Source organism: Taudactylus pleione, unplaced genomic scaffold (assembly GCF_031769625.1).
Source record: "Taudactylus pleione unplaced genomic scaffold, aTauple2 ptg000016l, whole genome shotgun sequence".
Classification (NCBI taxonomy): Eukaryota; Metazoa; Chordata; class Amphibia; order Anura; family Myobatrachidae; genus Taudactylus; species Taudactylus pleione.
Genome location: NW_028284418.1, coordinates 40,697,875 through 40,723,207, shown reverse-complemented (window position 1 = coordinate 40,723,207; position 25,333 = coordinate 40,697,875). Strand labels below are relative to the sequence as shown.

The window sequence follows — 25,333 nt, the reverse complement described above, 5'->3', positions numbered from 1 at the left end:
AGATATGAAATTACATTTATTTCACAATATTAATAATACTGAATAAACCTTGAATATTACACTTTAATGCTAGGGAACCATTTTTGTAAGTGTGCAGTGTGTAAGTATTGGGGTTTTGGGAAAAGACGCTAGTTAGCGTTGTGCGACTACGTGTTTGCGGAGTACACCATGCTACGTGTTTTGCAGGGTTGATCATTTTATATGTTATAGTGACTGTCTGTATTTATATGGTGAGGACTTTTAACTTCTTTCTATTGCGTGGGAATCGCACAACGCTAAATATTAGCATCGCCGTATGTACTTTATAATGGGCGAGATTCACTAAAATGGCGCTGGGCGGCCAGTCGCAAAATGGCATCTCATTGCTATTCGCAAAATGGTGTCGCACAGATTTAATTTTGAAACCGCTTCTGTCTCAGCCAATTATCTGGCTTCGACAGTGGTGAATCCACCTCACCTCACTCAGCACGCGGCAGATGCCTGTCTGTTCCTGCGTATCACATCCTATGTCGCGGCCATAAGTAATAATGTTTCAGTGTTATTATTAAGTAGGTATACAAAGTATCTCCTTTTCCAGGCTTATATCGCTCACCACACCGATAAAGATTTTGTTAACGCATTTCTCAGCCTCTTCCAGTATTCAGCGGCTTCCAGAGAACAGAAATTATCATTATCCTGCTGGAATATTCCATCGTTGTAGGGGTGCATGAAGTCCATGAAGTGCTGCAAATGGTCATCAAGTAATGCAACGTAGCGGTAAAAAAACTGGAACCGTGACTCATCGTACCTAGCCACATGTTGTAAGTTCTCCAGGGTCTAATTAGCAACGTCACAAGCCCGGATGAGGCGCTGTGTCCGACGTAGTGTTAGCAGGGGCACTCTGGTGGGTCTTCTGCTCTCACATCCAATGGAAGCTAAAGAACGGTGCACTGACCTGCTGGATATGCATTTGGTACCCCCTGCATTAAATGTGGATGTGATTTGAGCCAGGGTCGCTTGTCTGTTACCACAGACAATTATAGCCAGATACCACTGGTCACGATCATTAAGCACCCGTGGTCGGGCATTGCGCTCTCCCCTGTGGGTGGTAATACCTTCCATGAGGTATTCCCAGTACACACGTGGCACCGTAGTTCAAGGAATGTAAATGTCCGCACAACTTTGGAAATGGGATGTCCCATACATCGGGCACCAACTATCATGCTACGTTCGAATTCCGATTATTCATGCCACCTTGCCATGAGCTTCCTAGCTGGTGTTCAAACTGACTCACGAGATGTCAGATTACAACAGATGCAGGTCTAGGCTTTTCCAAGAAATCACAGTACAGTGACGCCACCTACCATTGACTATACAAACTGCTATCCCATGACCAGGGCCGAAACTAGGATTTTTGTCACCCGGGGCAAGGCTATTAATTTGGAGTCCCCCCCCCCAAAATAAAATACAACATTGAGAACGAAAAGGGTGTGTGGTTTTGTGACACAGTAATGCCCCTTACAACACATTAAGCCACAGTAATGCCCCTTATACATTAAGCCACAGTAATGCCCCTTCTACATTTATGCCACAGTAATACCCCATACACATTATGCCATAGTAGTACCCCTTACATATGCCACAGTAAGGCTCCTTACACATTATGCCACAGTAAGCCCTCTTTTACATTAAGGCCCCATCTCCCTTCTCTTACATGCCAGGGCTGTGCGGTGGGTGACCTCAGGGTGGCTCGGGACGGAGCTGCCACACACTGGGGAACTGTCAATACTGCCGTCATTGTAATGTGGCTTCGCTCATGGACTGGCAGCCTCTGCTGATTGGCTGCCAGTCCGCGAGCACTGATTGGCTTGCAACCGGCATCACACCAGACTAACGGCGTCTCTGTGCCTCTCAAGGCCGGGATACAGCGCCAAACCCACAAGAGCAGCAACCTAGCCTCCCGGCAGCCTCTCCCTGGCACCCCCTCAAGTCCGGCACCCGGGTCACGTGCCCCGTTAGGCCCCCCCCCTAGTTGCGGGCCTGCCATGACTTATGGCACTTCAGTGTGTATGTATGTATGCATGTATACATACTGTATACATAATATATATATATACATATATATATATAGTATTTGAGGAGTGATAAAAATTGTCATCATGTCAGACTTTAATGACAGTTGGTATGAACTCTGAACCCTGCTGTTTGTGACAGGGATTTTACTTACACAGATTTTTGCCCTATAGTTCAAACCCTTCTGTTATATCGCATACTTATGTTCACATACCACTTCATGAAGAAAACATAATTGGCCACGGGCATTTAGCGCGCAGGTTAAGTGTCCGGAGCTATTCGTTGACATCACCGCAACTAACACGCGATAAAACACAGATTCCGGGTTTAGTGTCCATAGCTATGCAATTAATGCGCCCAGTAAGTCCCAAGTTCCTCAAAGATATATTGCACATCAAATTGGTTTTATTCAGCCAGTTCAACAAGTTGTTCTATTAAGCTGAAGATAATTTGTTTATAGTGGCCTGACATGTATTTAGATGAACTCCAGTTTATGGCAGACTCCAAATTTCCTTTTTACTTGTAGCTCCTGGTCTGCGTTCCCTTGAAGAGGAGGAGTGAATGCTTTGATATCTGTATCAACTCCCATGACGTTTTCTGAATGTTTAAGTGAGTTGGGGGTTTCCCCAGTTTATCACCTGCTCTGGTACAAATTTCAAGATGCACTAGATGTGCTGCTCCAAAGCCCTCCTTTGTCTGAGCATTTATCAAACTGAGATAAAGATTGTTCCCCACTTAGTTCTGCCAACATTTCCACCATCACCTAAAGGTTTTCGTTGAGGTTGCACAAAAAGGCCTCAAAAGGGCTTGTACCTGCAAATCTTTTTTTTTTTTTCTTTTTTGCAGCCCTCAAATATTGTGGTTGCATGCATCCTATAAATTGATCTTGGCCATTCAATTTCTCAAGCGGTAGACCAAACTGACGAAGGGCCTGATTCAGACTTGGGAATAGAGAGAGATATCTCTCTCAACTGATCATTTTGGTGAAACCATGCTGCACTGCAGGTGGGGCAGATTGAAAATGTGCAGAGAGATTTAGATTTGGGAGGAGTGTTTCCAAACTGACATCTAAATTATAGAGTAATAATAAGCTGTGCAGTATTTGTGGGCTACATGCAAAAGCAGCCAGTATTTACCCCACATTTTAAATTTTTTTTAATGTATTTTCACTCCTTGCATTGCAATATGGTTTGTTCAGGTTCACAGTTGAGATAGATATCTCTCTCTATTCCCAAGTCTGAATCAGGCCCTAAGTTCTGTACATTTTTTACTTGCAGACAATAATTGAGAAATCACAAACCTCTCTGTCTTGTAGTTATTCTACAGCATGTCCTGGTTATGGTGAAGACACTGACGTGTTCTCCAAAGATTGACTTATATTGAACCCAGTCAGAGCTCTGAACCTTGGGAGGAAGGTTTCAAAATTGTAGTTTTTTTTTCTTCCATAATCCGATACATATTTCTTGGAACTTCCTGTAATCTGCTAGTAGCTCTGGAGGATCTTTATCCAGCTTGAGAATCTCTCTAAATCAGCTTGATCAACAGTTCGCCTTTCTCAATGTTCATTGTTGGGCCTTCTCATTCTTTATTGTTTGAATTGATAAGTGTGTTGTGATTATATTTGTCGTCTTGGTGAGTAATGGCTGTGTCACCCTAGTTAATGCCTTCTCAGTCAACAATTTCATTATTCTGCCATTGGGGACATTTGATTAGATTTCAAGCAATAATGGCAGGATTTCATCCCTCTTAAGTGATATCACAGGAATAACATCATTTCCTAGAACTCCTCTGACGATGATCCTTTTCCTTATCTTTAGGACGCATTGAAGAAGTCTTGTGAAATACTTTACAACATTGAAAATAATAGGACCTCCTTATTTACTGTCATAAGCACTAGTACTGATAGGATTGCCCTCTGACCTTGAATGTGACCTGTTTCTTGAGGTTGAACTGATGACTTCAATATTTTCTTAAATAAAGATAACATGAGTTTGGAAATTATCCATCTACTGGGTATAGTTCCACTTTAGGTGCTGTATTAATGGAAAGGTTTTAACTGAGCGATGCTTTTTCCATGTCACCATGTGCAAACATAATGAAGGTCATATATTATTGTATTCCTGTCAATGACTCTCAAAAGGGTTTATCATATATGCCAGCCAGGAATCTAAGTTGTAGTGTTCTCTTTGAAGGTCATACTTCGGCCATATAGATAACTTCTTGTTTGCCTCGTTCTTAATTAAAGAATACCTAGAGGTTGGGTCTTTAAATGCCATAAAATTTATTGTAGGATTTTCAATCTTGTATCTTTTGTTAATTTCCGATTTTACCTGTATATCCATTTTGAACTGGAAGCATTTGTGTGATGTGTAATTCTATTTATTGTGGCATGTATTATACATTTTAAACAATTTTAAGAGATGTTTCAGTAAGATTTGGAGACTAATAAATATTTTAGACTGCCTCACGCGCACTATATCAGCCAATAGGCATCTGTTATAATTATGCCTACACTTTTACTTATGTATAAGAGTTATTCTGTTACTTTGTTTACCCTGTTTTGTATGTTTGCGCCTCAGAAATCTTACAGCGCCTCAAATAAATGCTGATAATACACGTTTAAATTAGAACATATATTATTTTGTTTCTATTGAAAAAAATTATAAAATAGCAATTCAATTTAATTCATAAAAATGTGTTGCTGTCTATAAAATTGTTTTCATTTCTCTGAGCAAAAAAAAAAAGAGAAATACATAGCAATGAGGATATAACCTTGAAAACTGTGTGATGGGAGGGAAGTTAACTAATTAACTACTTTTGCTCTTATTTTTTATTTGTACAGGACCGTGGAGTGGAGAGCACCATTTTCCAGAACCCAGCAAAGCTTCACCTGACAATAGGAACCCTGGTTTTGCTGAATGAGAATGAAGTGACACAGGCTAATCAGCTGCTACAGAACTGCAAAGAGGATTTTCTGGAGTGAGTATATGGCTATACATACAGTAGTTGCCAGTATCTACACTGTAAATAATATATTTGTGGTGCATATTTGCCCCACTGCCACATGAAATAGATAGTTCAGGTTTCATTTGCTCAGGTAGAGTAACAAAAAAATAATAAATAGAAACTCATTCTCTGAGAAAATGTAACAGGCTGCTGGATGAGTTATAAAGTCTAGACCCAGTTTGGCAGTGAAGATTGCAATTACTATTGTTTATTTATATGGCATCTCAAACTTCTGCAGCACTGTACTGTAGGGAAATATAGCACAGTACAAATACATAAAGTATCAACAGGCAACGGGATATTCATGGAACATAAATGCAAATATAGTAAAACAATGAAGCATAATACATAAGGTAGAATATATAAGCTATTTAACAAATATGTGTTGCACAGAACATGCAAGGCGCATAATACAAGGATCGCACGTGGACACATGAGCGGAAAAGGAGACAGGAGGATTTAGGGCCTTGTTCTTGAGAGTTCACAAACTAAGTGGGTGACACAAAGGGAGACTGTGGGCATAGGCAGATTGGTATTCGGTAGGAAACTGGGTCTTCGAACAGCTGTTTGCACAGATTCTATGCGCCCAAGCGAATGATTGCACCTGACATCAATATTACAGAAGGTATACTCGCACTAGCATTGGCTTCTGTGTCAATTTCTACTTTGCCCTTTATATGTACATCTATGGATTTATCTTTACAGGGATTTTGCTTAGAAACAATGTTTTGTACTCTTTGTATAAAAGATATATAATTGTATGTATGTGAGTGTATATTATATATATAACACACACACACACTTATTGTTTTGCCATTGTTGGTTTTTTTTTCATATGCCTGACATTTGTTCGGGATTTTGTAATTCCTCTCGGCTATACTAATTTTGTTTATTGCATAATTTTATGGAAATTACTCGAAAGCAATGTTTTTTAGAGTGACACAGGAGACGTCTAGGAGGCAGGAGTAGGGAGTTATGGTGTCTGTTATTGGAATAGGGGAGATAGCGTGAGATAGTGTAGAGTGAGATGAGGGTTGATAATTAGCAGGGGGCTGTGAGCTATGTAGATGAGGAGGGGCTGAAGGTATAAACTGAGGCGGAGTGTCAGGAGAGTGAGTGAGTGAACCAGAGAGAATAGTGCCACAAAGACCAATGGAGTAAAAAGGTGTGCAAGAGGAGAAAGTGGTCAGTTATAGTGAGTTGCAGAGGGGTCCATGTGGATGAGCATGGAGACATTAACTTCAGACATAGGGCATGATTCAGAGCCGGACGCTCTGAATCAGTCCTCCTGGACGCTCGTATAGCTGTGGGTGACCACCCACAGCATATACGAGCGTCCAAAAAGATGGTCGCGATGGTCTTGACCATCGCGACCATCGGACTTGCGACGGAAACCCTGTGGTAGGGTTTCCCAGCCACAAGCCCTGGAGTGATTTTGGCTCTATCAGTGCCAAAATCACTCCCACTAGTGATATCAGTGGGGCCGGACCCAGACGGTAGGCGTTCCCATGGGAACGCCTCCGTCTGGCAGCCACACCCCCAGCACGCCCACCAAAGGGGGCGTGCTGTCAATCACCATCGACAGCACGCCCCCTTTGGTGCGAGACCCGGAGCAACAGCTTGGCTGTCGCTATGCGGGTCTCGCGCATGCACATGACGGAGCCCCCTCCGTCGTGCGCATGCGCAGTGGGGAACATCGACCCACTTGCGAGCGTACTGCCGCTTGCGAGTGGGTCTGAATGACCCCCATAGTACATTGGTGACATCAGTGAGGGCAGTTTTGACAAAGTGACGGGTAATGAAACTCGATTGGAAGAGTCAAAGAAGAAATGAGAGAAGAGAAAGCGAGAATGGCTACATATACTGTATATAAGCTGTTAGAGTAGTTTGGATGCAAATGGGACAGGAGAAATTGTGTGGTAGTTGAATTGATGCATTGCCAAGAGAAGGCTTTTTGAGGACAGGTAAGCTAAAGGGGCCTATCCATTACACGACTTTGTGAACAATGCGACCAAAACCTCCTGGTTTTGGTCAGATTGTTCACAAAGTCGTGTAATGGATAGCCGGCAAGGACCAGCGATGCGTGTGCACACTGGGTCCTTGCCGACCCTGACTATCTACTGAACGTGCCCGTCAACCCGAAGGCGCTCGTCAGGTTCGGCATGTTCAGAGATAGGAGGTCGGACTCCTGCACTGAATGACGTTCAGTGCGGGCACCGCACCTCGGTGACCTGAAGGTCTGTACGCTAGACGTTCAGTCTTTCAGGTCGCCTAGTGGATAGGCCCCATAAGAGTTCGCTTAAAGGTTCCGGGGAAGAATACTGATAGAAAGGGAATAGATGATGAGATAAGTTAGGAGCAGGCAGGTGTATGGGTAGAGGGCTGTGGTTGGGTGATTATAATATTACACAAAAGAATAAACTTGCCTGATTCAGACCCGTTCGCAAGGCTGCATTCGCACGCAGCTGTCCGCATCCAAAGTATGCAAAACCTGCGATTGCTAGCAAGACATTAGCACGCCAACTATGTTTTGCCGTGCAATCGCAATATGTATTTAGATGCCCACCAGCCTGACACACGACGCCCACTTTTCCTTAGTAACATACTTCATCTCCAGGAAGTGTATTAAACAATTCGTGACATTGGACCCATACGCAGCACTTGTGGCTGACCATACCCTACCGCAAGCACTGCGAGTGCTGCTGTGTTTAATTCAGCCATGTGACATGTACGCTGACGATCCGTCTTAATTATGCACGCCCCTGAAATGGCGTTCCAATGCACAGACACTTCTGTGTTCGCACCGCCACACCTCCGTTACCATCGACCACCCCCTCTCACCACCCACAAACGGCATGTCCTGTCACTCATGTATGCGGAGCATCTATGTACAGGGTGCGAGCGCTTCCCGATCGCATGGACTAGTTCGCTCACACGCACTGCGTCTTATACCCATGCGCAGATTGCAAGCATTGGCAGACTGCATGCGTATGCAGCCTTGCGACCGGGTCTGAATCAGGCCCTTAGTTCCCAGAGACGGGGGGGGGGGGGGGGGATAGAAGGTGGGTTCTGTTGAGGGAGGGGATTTCAGTAACATGTGGGGCATGTCAGGTGGAGAGTTCCTTCTAAATGTCCTTTCCGGATTAAACCCGTATTCAATTTCGCCTCCTTTGCCTGCTTTCCAGGAGGAAAAGTATCGGGCGCGTGCCCGCTATTCCCCGTATTCAATTCCAAAGCAGGCGAAAGCGGAAACATGCAAAACTTGGATCCGCGGAAAAATACAGGAATTTTCTGGAAATAATTGTAGGACCCCTCTAAAGATGTCTAGACCTGGGGGATCACTATGGGTACCCCTGTTTTTGCCTGTAGAAGAAAGTCGGGTTTTTAAATAGCCATAGCAGGTGCTTTTTTCCCGACATTGAAGAAGTGATGCAGAAGAGCACTTAGCTTTTTTTTTTTCGTTTTAAAAAGTGGTCCCATCAAATTTGGGGTACTTAAAAATATGCTAGTACCCATTTTTAAGTCCCTAAACTATTTTTTTCAAAATTCAGCAAAAATGCTAATAGCCTATTATAGGAAACACCTGCCGCATACTTGCAGAATACCCCTGAACCTATTTCGCTATTTTTAAACACTGTTCCCCTTTTTTTTTTTTCACCCCCAAATTTTAACACCATTTTTCGGGAGGTCCTGAGTGTATTTTTTATTTATTTTTTTGACACAGTTTTTCCTAAGGTGACTTAATAAAGGCTGCAGGTTATTTTTTTTTTTACCCTACACCCCTAAACCCCAATTCTGCACGTTTTTTTTACATTGACTTTTCGCATCGGCGAAAAGTCAATGTAATTGAATACAGGGATGTTTCAAATAGGCCGAAAATGACGTATTCAATTTGAGGCGAAATGTCGGAATCGGCGATAATTTATCGCCGATTCCTACATCTCGCCTGAAATTGAATACGTGCCTACATATCCTATCCTTTCTGATTCTATCCATTACAAGTAAAGGAGGGCAAGGAGAATACAATGACATCAAATACAGATTACTTGCTTTGTTTGCCTTAGCCATTTACCTTTCATATATGAGTATTTCTCTTTTAGAATGAATATCAGTTAAATAACGATATACTTCAGTTTTTTTATTTATTTAATTCTAGCAAAATTGTTGCTGGGAAGCCACTGCAGGTGAAAGTATCTGGAATAGAATATATGAATGATGACCCAGCAATGGTGGATGTCTTATATGCCAAAGTGCAAATGAAGGACGGATCAGGAAGGTCAGTTGTGCAGCATTATCTGCACCTATATTGTGTCTTTGTCATATTATTTACATGGATTTTTTTCCTTCCTTTGTCCATAGTATAAAGCATTGTGTGGCTATGATGAGTTGGATGGAATTTGTTTTGTCATTACAAGAGTAAAATGCTCCCTGTATACATGCAGTACAGTAAGGGTAACACACTGAAGATATTACTGGACAGTAGCAGTGATTGCACTGAGTGACAAAATATGTGGGTCCCAGTGATCCTCCACTTTAATAAAAAAAAAAAATGGGTCCCTACATGACTATTTCTGGGTCCCATTGAGATGGTCGTGATGGTAATCCCAGCCTGCGCTGTCGGGCACTGCGGCCCCCAAGAGATGGTGCCGCCGTCATTGAATCTGGTGTCAGTCACAAGCCAATCCAAGCTCACGGACCAGCAGCCGTTGCTGACTGGCTGCTGGTCTGCGAGCTCTGATTGGCTCGCGACCGTAGCCGGATTTCAATGACAGCGCTGTCTATCTCAAGGAGATTGGTCGTAGCAGAGCGCGTCCCTGGGGACCCGCCCATTTTTTAAAAGTGAATCTCCGGTCTTCAATACCAATATGCATATTTACAATCGCTGAGTGGTAGCCACAAATGCTACAGTTACAGTACAGAATTCATGTACAATGGAACCCGTCTTTGTCTGGATATGCTATTAATAAATAATAAAAGTGCATTTGCCATGTCCAGGGAAATAAAAACCAGATGCACATACAAAATGAAAGTACTAGTTAAGCTCAAACAAATACAAATATCCATTACCTTCCGTTTTATAAAGGTCAAATAGCAATCTGTTTTCTTGCTGCAGATTGAATGGAAATATCAGTGTAGCAATGTGAATAGATCCCAACATCCCAGGGCTGTAACTAGGGGTGTGCTTGTGGTGCTGTCACACAGACCGCAGGGCTCTGGGGGCAGCACCACCGCAGCCCCATGGCCCTTGCTTCTGGCTAGCAGTGTGCCTGGAACAGCACCCTGCAGCCTGGATTACTGCTGCAGTCTGTACAGCCACGCTGAGCGTCTTCCGGACTCTCCAGGCACTTCTCCACTTCTCAGTACTGTCAGCCCTGCCCCCTCCATCATGTGTTCAGAGGGCAAGGGTGGCACAGGGCACACTGAAACCCTGCTATGCCGCTGCAAAATCCATACTAGTTTCTAAAAGTATCAATGGGAAATGTTTACTTCCAATTACTGTTCTGCTTTTCTAAGTGCAAGGAGTCGTAAGTACAAAATGTGTCTCAGTTGCCATAGGGACGGATGTAGAAGAATTTTCAGCACACACCATAGAGTGAATATAAACATAATTTATTTTCTGCTTTTTCAACAGATTTATGTGTGTGTTATATATGTATACATATGTGTCTATGGGATGGGTACGGGATGCCGGCGCTCGGGATCACGGTGGTCAGAATCCCAACAGGGTTATAATACCGACACTTGTCGGTCAGTATTCTAACCCTACGCTACCCTCCCTCCCTGGTGCCTGACCGTAATCCTCCCCGCTAGTGCCTAAACCTAACCCTCCCCCCTTAGTGCCTAACCCTAAACCTCCCCCTAACCCCGCTACTTACCTTCGGGATGCCGGTATTGGGAATCTGACAGGTGTCGGGGCTCCGGCACCGGCAATCTAGTTACCAGTATCCCGACTGTCGGGATTTTAACTGCATCCCATATCTATTATATAACAGTCTATCATGTCCATCTAGCATATGTGCTGTGGAGCAAACCACATGCTGACTGCTCCCTCCAGCTGCCAGTAATAGCAGCTGGAGGGAAATTACTTCCAAGTGAGTAATGAAGGAGCCAGTACAGGTTGTGGAGCGTTAATAGGCAGCGGGCTAGACGAGCTGCAATATGGCCTGTAACCGTACTTTGCACATACTAGTCTTTTTGATCAAGAATGCAAACTTTATATGGTACATAACATTAATTCAAAGCAGGAGATATTTAAAGCAGTTATTCCTGGCATGCATAGGGAATTTGTTTCCCTCTCCCAGTAAATGGCTGATGTGGCCACTATTGGAGGGCACCAATACATTTTACATACTGCAGGGAGTTCCAGTCTTTTGCATTTATATACTATCCACAAAGAGACTCTTTCCAGCGCTTTAATAAAGTTCAAATTCCACCGATTCTGTGATTGCTCAACTTTTGTCCCTGTCCAAGCTGAAGACTTCCAAGCAAAGATGCCATAAAAAGGAGATATAAGGCCTGATTCAGAGGTGCATGCTATTTGCGTGTGCTCGCTCTGAATCAGGGCGTTCCTATTTTTTTAGTTCTGGCCTCCAGGCCGCTCGCACAGCTGTGGGTGACCACCCACAGCTTGTGCGAGCAGCCTGGCGATGATCGCGATTATCCCGACCATCGGCATTGCGAGGAGACCCTTGTGGTAGGGTCTCAGCACTCGCAATGCCAAGTGGACTTCCAGCTCTAATAGAGCCGGAAGTTCACTACTGACATCACGAGTGATGTCAGTAGGGCCGCCGACAAACGGCAGGCGTTCCTTCGGGAACGCCTCCGTTTGTTCAGCCACCCCCTTACCCGCCTACAAAATGGGGTGGCTGTCAATGTTGATCGACAGCTCGATCAACATTGACAGCCACCCCATTTTGCTGCGAGCTCCCGAGCGAGCGAAGGTCTCACTCGCCATGGGGCTCGCGTGCACTGGGCCACCATCGACCCGCTTACGAGCGGGTCTGAATCAGGCCCATAGTCAAAAGGTCGATAATGTCGACACCACAATGTGGACAGGTAGGATGATGACATTGTTAAAATTTTGCCTTTGGGCCTGATTCAGCAAGGAATACAGAGCTTGTCTCACTGCGGATCGCTACTCTGCTTATACGCGCTGCTGATATCAGCGATGATATTTAAATGTTTGCATTCGCATTGCGATCAAAGCTTAACATAAGGTCGCCCACTTCCCCTTCTTCACATCTTTTACTTTAACAAAATAGAGAAACAATCAGTTAATGAAGCCCAGACTTTACTCAGGAATTGTTTACTTCAGCGCACAATATGAGACCTCAGGCAGCATCTGGTATCGCAGTGGCTAATTTATGCATGCCCATGCAAATGGCATTGAAACGCACTGGCACGTCTGCGTTCGGCCTACAGAGTCTGAGGCCTCATAGCGTGCGTGGTTGTTAGAAATTTCTGAGTAAGGTCAGAGATGGTGCAATTGTGCGTGTGGCTGTGATGGTACAGGTTGAGTCTCCCATATCCAAATATTCCGAATTACGGAATAATTTTGGCATGACTGAGATAACAAAACTTTTGATTTTTGATGGTTCAATGAACACAAACTTTGTCTAAGGCACAAATTATTAAAAATATGGTATAAAATTACCTTCAGGCTGTGTGTATAAGGTGTAAATGAAACATAAATTTATTTCATGTATGTACACAAACTTTGCTTGAGCCACAAAATTATTGAAAATATTGTATAAAATGAGCTGCAGGCTGTGTGTATAAGGTGTATATAACACATAAATGCATTATGTGTGTATATTGGGGTCCCATTCCCAAGATATTTCATTATGATATACAATTATTCCAAAATACGGATTATTCCGTTATCCAAAGTACCACTGGTCCCAAGCATTTTGGATATCGGAGACTCAACCTGTACTTGCATGCACCAATGGTTTCGCAGTCTTGCTAAACATTACGGATTTGTGGTAATTAAAGTGGGTGTCCTTTTGTAGTGCTGCAAGGGATTAGCATTCGCAATGAATTAGCATACTATTGCAGTTGAACTGTGTGCGTCATCGCTTTGCATACGCAGTTGCATATGGTAGTGAATCAGGCCCATTGTCAGAATGATGACAGGAGAAATGTCGACATTGTCAGAATGGCAACATTCGGGTCAGACTGGGAGGGGTTAGGCTGCAGGGGGGAGGGTGGTTAGGGTTAGCCACTAGAGGGGGAGGGGAGGGATAAGGAGTAGGGGAGAAATGCTCACCCGCACGCCAGAGGAGGTCTGACTCAGAAGTCAAGGTCACATGACTGCCAGGACCTGGAAGGCAAGTCACCCCTGGACCACCAGGAACGATATGTCGACATTCTATCATATCGACATTTCATCACGGATTGCATAAAGACTGTGTCAACATTCTCAGTCCATATGATGACATTGACTATCGACATATCATACCCATCCCCTAAAAAAAGGACAAGGGAGTGCTCATAGGGCCTGATTTAGAAATGTACGTAAATCCGATGGTTTATATACATCTATGATTGTTGAAGGTCTGCACATGCGCAGGATTTGCACTGTGCATGTGCAGATGTCTTTCTGCGACTACGGTCGCAGTGCCCCATGATTGACACGGTGCAGCCATTTGGGGACGGGCAATGGGTGACAGTCAGTGTTCCAAAAAACCTGGGAGTGGCGAGGCCAGTGTCTGCGTCTTCTGGCTCATATTTACTGGCCTTGGCTATGGAGCTAAGACTGCCATTCTGAGAAGCCCTAGGCTCACTGAGCTAGCCGATGCCGTGACCGATGGTCTTCGGACACAGCACTTGCATCTGTGATGCCGGCAGTGCAGCTTTAGCATATTTTCGCATTGCACGATGCAAATACCTTCCATCTCTGAATCAGGCCCATAATGTCCATATCAATATGACAAAACAAAATAACACACAAGATAATTATCAAGTTGCATCTAATTTTAAAATGTGATATGAGCTTATTTTATATCACCTACTGATCTCAGTATACACCAATCGACCTCCAGGTCTGTGACATTGACTGTGATATTTGTTTGTAGCAGTGTCAAGTATGTGTCCATGGCACCCCTAGGCCAAAATGTTTCTATTTAAAAATGTATAAAATAAGAGAATCGGGTGGTATAATGGATGGCATTACTGCCTTACAGCACTGAGGTCTTGGGTTCCATTCTCACCACAGCCCTAACTGTGTTGTTTGTACTGTATATCCCCCGGGTACTCCAGTCTCTTTCCACACTCCAGAAATATACTGGTAGGTTAACTGACTCCCAATAAAATTAACCCTAGTGTATGCATGTGTGTACTTGTGGTAGGCAATATAGATTGTAAACTCCAGTGGGGCAGGAACTGAATTGGCAAATATTCTGCCCTCCGGTAAACGCCCCGCCAAATCATTTGATTTGGGACCAGACTACCTGCCTGCAGCACCACTGCGAATGCACCTTGGCTCCCCCAGTTGCCAAGGCACCCAGTTTTGGAACCACTGCTATCGGCAAAGCACATGATGCTCAGGTGCTGCTTACTGTTAGCAGTTATTTACCGTCAAGCATGTCTCCTTTTCACACATCTCCATTTGTTCATTAAGAGATCCACTTATCCACTGAATTATCTGACCCATTTTAAGTACGCAGAGGGACAATTTGGTCTTGAAATGCTTTTTATTCAGTATACTAGTTGAATGCTACATTGTTCACAAATGTACCGTATCAGAGGTCTCCATAGAGTAAACCTGTCTACAGGCCAGTCATAATCTAGTTATCCTAAGAAGTAAAGGTGGGGATGTCTCAAATGCATTTGGATCTTTTAAAAATGGTACGGAGACTGAATTAGACAGTTAACAAGATCAGTATCAGATAGATGAGCAATTATAGTCTGGGTCTCAGACAGCAGAAATGCTATCCCAGCACTTGGGACTCTGCTATGCTTCCAAGAAGTTGACATCTGTCTGGTCCAGACAATTGCGGCATAGACGTTCCCTCTTACCTGTAGATAAGGTTATCATGTTTTTGGCAAGAACACAGTCCTTTCATGCAGCACTGAAGGCTTACCGTTTCTTATTTAAAATGTGGAATTCCATGGTTTATGTTAGGCTCAATTCAAGATGTTTTCAGAAGTCTGTGTTGCAGTATTACAAATACAATATGATGAAACAATACCTCTTACCTGCTCACAAGCACAGACCATATGCCATTTAAATGATAGCGTTTTATGGCAATTTAGTCTAATGTGTGTATCTCTTCTGAACTGCTGTCTCTACTCATTGTGTGGTTGAATAATTAATGATTTAGTACACTAATTAATGAATAATGGCCTGCACAGAGTTTGACAAAGCAATGTACATATGTACTGTATTATACAGATATGTCCACATATGCATATCCTCAGTTCACACTAAGTAACTCAAAACCTCGCTCATACAGTATGCTACGCAGCGCTCATAACATGCCCACACTCCTCCGCCACATGCCTCTCACATGCCATAGCGGGCCTGATTCAGAGTTGCACGATATGCCAATATGAGCGCAGTTGGCCAATGTTTTACGTACTGCGCATGTTTCCCAATTGTTAGTGCACCGAGAAGCAGAATGAATTTGGATACAGAGAGTGTGGTTGTTAGTGGCGGTTCCTGGGGTGTAAGATGGGGGGTGGCTCACACAGGGTGCCATGCTCAGGTGGAGACACTGCGCCAGCCATAGTTTCCATGGTGCATCTAAATACAAACCAGGTGCAAGACGCTGCAAGTAGGAGGAGCTGAGGCATTAGCATAAAGACTCCAACGTGGCTGTGGTGGTAAAAGACGCAGCCGTGTGTGTGTGCCCACTTCATACTGCCATGCAGGATCTTACAAATAGACTTGTACTAGTGCTACTAGGTATGTCATTTATATATAGTAACTACTGTAATAATATTACCCAGCAAAGCCAATACCTTGAACGGGTCCCTGGCGAAGAGTGGGCATTTGTTAGACTCTGCTCCAGAACTACTGCCAGTGCCAATGCAGGTTGGCGCCTGTATTTGTGACAGATGCATTCTTCCAAAACTTAACACAAACAGCAATATTACCTTTTTTTTTTAATGAATTAGAATCTATAGCAAGCCATGTCTCTGTACCGCCTATTAACATCATAATAGCAGGGGCCTGTGCTGCAGCCTCACATGCCCCTATCATAGTCTGTCACTGACCATGTTGCTATAAGACAGGGGAGCAGTTCTGGAAGATTACATGGTGACAATTCCCATCATTAGCCCAATAACCAGCTCTATAGCATCTAATTGCATAGTGGTAGACTGCAATACACTGTCATTTGTTTTGTTTGATAACAATGAAAAAGTGTTTATGTAAAAGGAAAGCTGTTTAGTAACTTCTATATATCTTTTTTTAAGCATCTTCTCTTTTCTCTCTCATGGGGGGCGATTCAATTCAACGCGAATTGAATAGTGCCAGGAGCGAGGTCCCGGAGCTATTCAATACATTGCGCTGTGTGGTCGGAGAATGCCGGTTATCACGGTCATCACGCCTTAACAAGGGTGTTAAGGCGCGGTAACCGGCATTCTCTGACCAAAGTGCCGGCGCGCGGCTGTTAGCGCCACGCTATGTAGAAAAACAGCCGCGCAATCGGCACTTTGGTCGGATTTCTCTTCGCATCCCCAGGGGGGTGCGAGAAGAAATCCTAAGCGCGCCAAACAGCGCGGCGTAATGAATAGCTTCAGGAGTCTGTCGCTATTCAATAGCGCGTTGAATTGAATTCCCCCCATAGATCTTAAGTTTGCTTTGCTTGGTATGAAGCTATAAGCTCATTATTGAGTATCTTCCGTGCAGCTTAGAAATTATATTAAAAACAAAGCAAAAAAACCCAGATGATTATGCTGGCTTCTGCCCCTCCCCACCCAGCCACTATGTTATCTTACAAGACCATTAAGATATAGCTGACTGTTCTTTTACAGTATATCCAGAATGTGGAAAGATGATTTCTCTTCTCCACTGTTTTAGTTCTATGTCCCTGCCTGAGACCGCAACTAAAACACCACCTTTTGTACAAATTGATGTAAGCGTTTCAATGCAAGGGTGTACACTGCTGAAAGCAAATATTGTCATTCTGACTATTATTAAAACTACCAACATGATAGAAATACCGAATTAGCCCTTTGCAGTAGAAAAAATATCTTAATTTTAATTGAATTCTCTACATATTGCTACACAACCACCTCATCAATCTGCCTAGCCTCATTATAGAGCTACCTTTGGTTGGTTTGCTATGATGTACTATTATACAGTTTACATCAAGTGGTGCTGAAGGAATTATTTTTAATGATATCACTGCTACATACAGTATACTAGTATTTTTGTTCAAAGTAGAATGCCATTTCATGGGCGCTGTATCTTGTATAATGTATTGGTCATGGTAAACTTATGAGGCATACGGAATTAACTTTCTGAAATATTTTAATTACTTATATTTCGGATATGTTTTGTAACATTCACAACAACAAGTCTGCATTAATTCCTTACTTACAAGGGCGCCGTAACCTGACAGCAAACACTTGGACCGTGCAAGCTTTCTTCAAGTTTTAGAGGATTTGTTCATTAACCACTCTTGTTTGGCATCTGCAGCATTGGCTGGACTTGTTTACTAGTTACACTTGGTGCTTTAATCCTACAATTTTCTGCTTGGCTGCGCTGTCTTTTGTCTTTGGGGATGCTAAAGTCTTCTTGGCTTTATAGTTTATATGTTATTCTGAAACTTGAAAAATGGTACAGTTGTTACTGTACAGCGAACACAGTCTTTACAGATAGAGTATATTCCTAATCTGAGAACATTGGAGAAATGCCCTTGATGAAATGCTTTATGTTGGGAATTTTAAAAATAAGCCAAAGGTCATAGCAGATGTCGGGAACAATAACAGGGATACGTATTGCAACTAAAGGCCCCCATACATCAACAATCTGAAAATCACAATTGAGCAATTTAAAGATTTATTGCCCATTCTTTCATCTTTTTCATCTTTTTCAGTGATTTGCAGATCGATTGCAGAAAACACAGATCTGCCAATCTTGAAAGGCCCATCACTTTACTGGTAACGATCTGCAAATCTGCTGATCATGTCCATACACTAGCAATCTACAGCCCCAATCCATCTGTGAAATCCAACATGTTGGACAATCTGATTTAACAATTCCAATCACTTTTTGGTTGCGATCTGTGAAGCCCATACATTGCAGATTTGTATACACAATCGATTGCAAATTGCAGAATTGCCACAATCGATTGCTGATGTATGGGGGCCTTAACAAGTCTATTTAGATATACACCATGCCTAGCCACACTTCTCAGACTGTAAGTTACTGCACATTTTTATTGTTACAGTAAATTTAATTCCGTTATGAAACATTTCACAATCACCATTAATGTTTTATTAAAGTATCACAAAGTATCACAAATGATTTAAATCCAGAAAGAAGCTCAAGAGAAAATACATGTATAGAAATATTAGCCGAGGGGAGAAAACACACATAGGGGTAAATTTATCAAAGGTCGATTTGAGGAGTGATTTAGCTCTTCTCAAATCGAATTGTGTCAAAACCGTTTTTTAACTATATTTACTATAGTTCGATTTGTTTTGCGATTTGCAAAACAAATTTGATTTGATTCGGTTTTGAACAGTGATTTGCAGTTCGATTTCACATGTTCATGTACAAATGGTACGGCAAATCACAATTCAAACCGAACTGCAAATCTCTGACAGCATAGAACTGCTTCATGCTTTCACTTTTAGCATGAGCAGTTCATTCTCACACAGATACATGCAGGCATCAGTGAGATGCCTGCATGTATCTGACTGTAAAAAGTAAATAAAGACTTTAAAAGTAAAAAAAACTTGACCTGAGGTTCAAACCCAGGTCTGGTTGACTAAGTACAGGGAAAAAAATTGCGTAGGGTCTCCCTCTACGTAGTACAACCAGCACTGGGCTATGGGAATCAGTGCTGGTTCTGAAATTACAGGGAAAATTTGCGTAGGGTCTCCCTGTAATTCACAGAACCAGCCCTGGACCCTTTCTAACGGGGGACTGATGCCACAGCCAGGGGAGCCCTATCACTGGGCCCCCCAGCCGCAGCATCAGCCCTGATCGCTAGTCAGCACAGGCCGTCTCCCTCTCCAGGGCACCCCTAGCCTAGGCAGATAGCCCGGGGCTATCCCTGCCACCCCTGGGCGGTGGGTGGTGGGTTGATTGTGTTAGTGTAGTGTAAAAATAGAAGAATAAAAACATTGTCTTTACAGTAGAACTGCAGTTCCCAGCAAGCCTCCCCTGCATACTGGTACTTGGAGAACCACAAGTACCAGCATGCGGGCCATTAAGGGCCTACTGGGACCTGTAGTTCATCTGTAAAGAAATGTTGAAAGAAACACACACACACCTTACACAGTATAAGTTTAATACTGTACATACATACATACACACTCACACAATACTCCCCTATATTACCTTGAGTGGCACTAGGCATCCATGGGTCTTCTTAAAATAACAAAACGATAAACGCGACCCTCGTACTAAGCAATAACCATCCTAACCAGGAATTCAATGAACGGCTCCCACCATTGACCTCAATGGAGAGCCGCAGGGTAACTAAAGTTTATCCTGCGGTTACCATCATTGAGTTCAATGGAGGGAGCCGTTCATTGACTGAGAGGCGGGGCCTGACCTCTCTCAGCCAATGAACGCTTAGACCCGGACATTCAAAGGAGGAAGCCGCATCTGTGCGCTTCATTAGGGAAGGATTAAACATCCTGGTTAGGATGGTTATTGCTTAGTACGAGGGTCACGTTTATCGTTTTGTTATTTTAAGAAGACCCATGGATGCCTACTGGACAAGGGGACCACTCGAGGTAATATAGGTGAGTATTGTGTGAGTATGTATGTATGTATGTATTAAACTTATACTGTGTAAGGTGTGTGTGTGTTTATTTCAACATGTCTTTACAGGTAAACTACAGGTCCCAGTGGGCCCTTAATGCACCGCATGCTGGTACTTGTGGTTCTCCAAGTACCAGCATGTGGGGGAGGCTTGCTGGGATCTGCAGTTCTACTGTAAAGACAATGTTTTTATTCTTCTATTGTTACACTACACTAACACAATCAACCCGCCACCCACCACCCAGGGATGGCGGGGATAGCCCCGGGCTATCAGCCTAGGCTAGGGGTGCCCTGGAGAGGGAGACCCCTTTATTGGAGTGGTCTCCAACTCCCCAGGGATCCCTGGCCTGGGCTGACTTGTGGTCAGGGCTGATGCTGCTGCTGGGGGGCCCGGTGATAGGGCTCCCCTGGCTGTGGCATCAGTCCCCCGTTAGGGTCCAGGGCTGGTTCTGTGAATTACAGGGAGACCCTACACAAATTGTTCCCTGTAATTCCAGAACCAGCACTGATTCCCATAGCCCACTGCTGGTTGTACTAAGTAGAGGGAGACCCTACACAATTTTTTCCCTGTACTTAGTCAACCAGACCTGGGTTTGCACAGTCCGGGGTTGGTTCTGTTTTGGGGGGACCTCACGTCATTTTTTTTTTTTTTTACATTTAACTCTTTAGTTGCTTTTTACAGTGAGATACATACAGGCATCTCACTGATGTCTGCATGTATCTGTGTCAATCCGACCTGCTCATGCTTAAATTGAAAGCATGAAGCAGGTCTATTCATTTGGTGATTTGAAGTTCGATTTGAAGTCCGATTTTGAGGTCTATTTCAAATCGAATGATAGTAAATAAGGGTTTTGTGTGTTGGACTATGTAAAAGTACCAATGTTTTCCCGATGTTCAATCTGAGGCCGATTTGACTAAAATTCAATTTGGAATTTGATTTTACATTCGATTTGGTCCTTCGTAAATACCCAAATGCAAAATTGAATACAAATCGAATACAAATCGAATTAAAATCGCACCTCAAATCACTCAAAATGCAAAATCGACCTTTAGTAAATTTACCCCATAGTATCCACATCACCTTCCCATCTATATGTGAAGTGGGGTATCCTCCGCTACAATTCTAAAGCTGGGTACACTTTACATGATGTGTAAACGTAAACGGCAGGTATCCCCGGCAACGGAACCCTGCATTTGGAATGTGCGTACACACTTGCCAATGCTGGGTCCGACAGGAGAGCTACGTGTCATGCTGCATTCTGCAGCATAGCATCGTTGGCACCATACCTCGTTGGCCCTGCAGCTAGGCCGACAGGGGATGCTGCCAGTGACCCACGGGAGTGCACATGTCATGGGTACACACTAGACAATGTACCCGATATTTCGCTCTGATCCGTGGATCGGACGACATATCATCTAGTGTGTATCCAGCTTTAGTTAGTATGAAGTGGTCTGACGTAAACTCTTATGAATTGTGTCTTCCTAACCAATAGTAATGTATCTATATAAGATTCCCAAATTGGAAAGAAACGTTCTGTACGTGTCTCTTTGTTTCAAAGAGTCTCCACCCAATCCATTCAAAAAAGAAAATAGTTTTTTAATCAATAAAAGCATCACCCAAACCTGTACAATGGTTTTCTTACAGCAGCGCTCAGTGTAATCAATTTTTTTTTCCTCTCTGGTATTTCATCTATTGACATCAACCACTCCCAATATAGACCCCACAGGATTAAAAGGAACATCATTTTATCAAGTGCCGTTCTGCGTATTACCTAATGAAATGAGATCTAAAATATAGCCTTTTTTTTACAACATCTCCTACCCAGTGGTCTAAGAGAGCCATCAGCCACATTAAGCAGATGGGCCTCCACCACAGACTGGTCCTGATGGGCATGAACCCTGTTACACTGGCAGCTTGTTGACAGCCCTAGACCCTGTGCGTTTACCACTCCCCGATTGCCTACCCCCTGGTGATCTGAATTGGGAACTGCCAGAATGTGCTGTGGAAGGAGTTGCTTTGAGTCTACCAGAGGCCCAAATGGACTGAAACCGCATGGCTTTAACATTCTCACCGGAAGGAAGGTGGATGGAAGATGGAGGGCAATGCCTCAAGTGCATTTTTTAGACTCCTTGTCTGCTTCCCAGTTCTTGAGCCATAGAATTTATGTGGAATTAATTGATAAGGCTGTAATATGAGAAAGACCAAGGGCCGCATCCATCAGTGCATCAGCCATTTAAGCCACAAAATCCAAAGGTTGTCCAATGGCCTCAAACCGTACCGCAGAGATTATTCTTGCAGTCTGTCATCCAATAGTGACATCCATTTTTCTGTTGCCTTTTTAGCCCACGCAGCCGCTAACACTGGCCGCAAGGAAGCTCCTGCGGTCAACAAAATAGACTTAACTGCACCTTCACACATCTGATCTGAAGCATCCTTCAAGACCGTTGAGTATGGGACTGGGATAGCCATTGCCTTTGCAAGCCTAGCAATATGAGTATCTACTTGGGAGTGATTTCACAAATCTCCAAATCCTCCCATGAAAATGGATATGTGAAAGCAAATGCCGGTGGCACCTGATACCTCTTATCAGGTTTCTGCCATGCCACCTTTAGGAAATCCTTCAAATGGCAAATGGAAGGCAGTTGGACTGTCTGCTTATTTGATTTCTTAAGTAAGGAAATTGCCAAGACCACAGGTTCCACTCGTTCCTCAAAGTCTAAAACCTGTAGCAATAACAAAATTAAATCTTCAACATCCGGTCTACTGGGAGACACTTCTAAACACTGCTCAGAATTCTCCAGATCTGACTCTATTTGAATTTCACTATTCTCTACAAGTGATAAGTTTTATTAATACTCCCCCTGAAAGACCACCCGCGGAGCCCCCTCACGCTTTTTAGCTAATGTAGCCTCACAATATTTTTCCACAGAAGAAGCCATAAAAGTCATATTCCATTGCAGGGCCTATACCCAAGAAGCTTCCTGGACCAATGCTGGAGGATCCTGTAATGACCGGGGATGATTGAAGGAAACTGTCCCAAGCCCTCAGGAGAAGGAAGGAGCTGACTGACCCTGCACTCGCTGACGTTCTGACTTTTGAGATAGGTTCGCGATGAACTTCACCAGTATGCCTAGCAGGCAGGTTCCGCCATCCCAGCCTCCACCTCTCCAGATGCACAAGGATTCTGCTTCCCAGCAGAGCAAATTGCGCAACAGTCACTAGGGTCCTGACAGGGATAAGGTAAATTGAGCATGGCACTTGAAAGAGGTATAGTACACCACAGAGTCTCCAGCAGCCTTGGAATGTTTTTCTGACATACTGGGAGAAAAATAAACACACAAACCAAACAATTCTGTAAAACACAATCAAACACAATGAGAGTGACCTAGCAGAACAAAAACAGTATTTTAACTGGCAATTATAGTATTAAGAAAACAAAAAAGCCTGTCAAGCTGACAAAACAGAGAGAGTAAAAGAGGCTCCAGAAAGAAAGCAGTTGTTCAGCCACAGACAATAGAACTAGAGACGTGCGGTTCGGTTCTCCAGAAATCCGAATCCATCCGAATTTCATGAATCCAGGTAAATCAGAGTCGCGGTTCTGATCTTTTGAGGAGATCCGGGTCACGGTTCTGATCTTTTCGTGGTTCAGAATTCGGATTTTAAATCCGAATTTCGACTTTTGGATGGCATAAATGACATGATTTTAGCTGTTGTTTTTAAAGCTTATCTTTTTTTTTAAATCCAGATCCAAAACCAAAACACTTGAGGGTGGTTTTGCCAGACCAAATCCAGTGAAAATCTTGAAGAAGATACAGATCCAAAACCAAAACATGGGGGAAGGCACACATCCCTAAATTGAACAGAACAGCATACACAGCCTTAACTAAAGTTATCAGCTCTATGCCCTCTTCCCATGGTTAGAGGGTATGTAGTTCTCAGCATAAATAGATGATGTAGCCAGCTCCCCACAGCAGTCAGCAGCAACAGCGGTATCATAAATAGTAGCAGCAGTTTTATTTCTGCTCCCTGGAAAAGAGCAAGAAGCAGGAAGGCTATCCGCACATTCCCTGATCATTATGCACGGCCAAATTCGGCAGGGGATAACCAAAAATCGGTATTTCCATTAAATATTGAGGTATGAATACATCGTTCAGGGCAAGCACAAAAGCATATTTATTAGCTCAGGGGCTGAGAAGGGGAGACGTCAATAACCTTTAATTGCATTAAAAAATAATGTTGTCCAAAATTGATCCACCGATACATTGTATTGTCTTTAGAAATGGCAAAAGCCCAATATTTTCCAGGTTGATGGCCATCCCCTCCCCAGCTGGATCTCTCAGGCTGCTCCCCATGCAAGAGATAACTGACTGGAGGGACTGACACAGACAGTGGGGGTCAGACACAGTGTAAGATCCCCCACTGTCCTCCCCTCCGATCCCAATTATTATTTACACTGAGCCTGATTCAGCAAGGATCGCATCTGCGATTACGCACGCAATCGGCCGGTTGTTGCTTCCTGCGCTTGCGTATGCATCACAGAGCGCATTTGGGGGTGGTGATGGGGAGGTGGTCGGTGAAATGCAGGCGTGCCAGTGCATTTGAACACCATTGCAGGGGCGTGCATAAATTATCCACTGCGATGCCGTACGTAGCTTGTGTACTCACTGCATGCAATGAGGTTAGCAATACCTTTAGTAAGGTCAGAGCTTGTGCAAGTGTGCGTGAGGCTGCGATGGTACTTGATGTTGCCAATGGTTTTGCAGTCTTGCTAAGTATTACGGATGTGTGTAAGGTAAAGTGGGCGTCCTTATGTTGTGCTGTGATGGCATAGCGATTGCAGAGGATTAGCATATCATCGCAGTAGGACTGCGTGCGTAAACGCGGTCGCACTTGCGATGCGTACTGAATCAGGCCCAATCTAACTCTCACTACAAAGACCCTTAACAAAATACCACTATACTATATCTTCTATAGATACTAGTTTTCTCACTCTCTCATCACCTGTTCAATATGTAGGAATCGAATAACAGGTGAAAGCAGAAGCATAGACGGGTCTCACTGATCCCGTCCGTGCTTCTGTGTTTATTTATGCACATATGCAGGTATCACAGATCCTTCAGATCCGAGCCTGCATCTGTCTGCTGCTACCTTCTCCGGGTCCTTCCGCCTTCACCACCGCCGCCGCAAACACCCCCGGGTCCCGGCTGCAGCTTACGGCCGTTTCCTTCCCCAGAGCCCATCGCCGCTACTGCCCGCACTGACCTGCCAACTTGGTGCACCCAAGTGAAGCCACAGTAAGTACACCTGATGGACGCTCCTACTGA

The 25,333-nt window shown here is 43.7% G+C and overlaps 1 protein-coding gene across 5 annotated transcripts in view; it reads left to right on the top strand.

The window, feature by feature from the left end:
• Positions 1-25,333, top strand: part of ASCC1 (activating signal cointegrator 1 complex subunit 1) — a 289,341-nt gene that overhangs the window by 76,964 nt on the left and 187,044 nt on the right. For all 5 annotated transcript variants that reach the window (XM_088475726.1, XM_088475725.1, XM_088475728.1 and 2 more), the window contains exons 6-7: positions 4,895-5,031; positions 9,215-9,334. In XM_088475726.1, the coding sequence (XP_088331852.1) occupies positions 4,895-5,031; positions 9,215-9,334 (257 nt within the window). The remainder of the gene's footprint in view (positions 1-4,894; positions 5,032-9,214; positions 9,335-25,333) is intronic.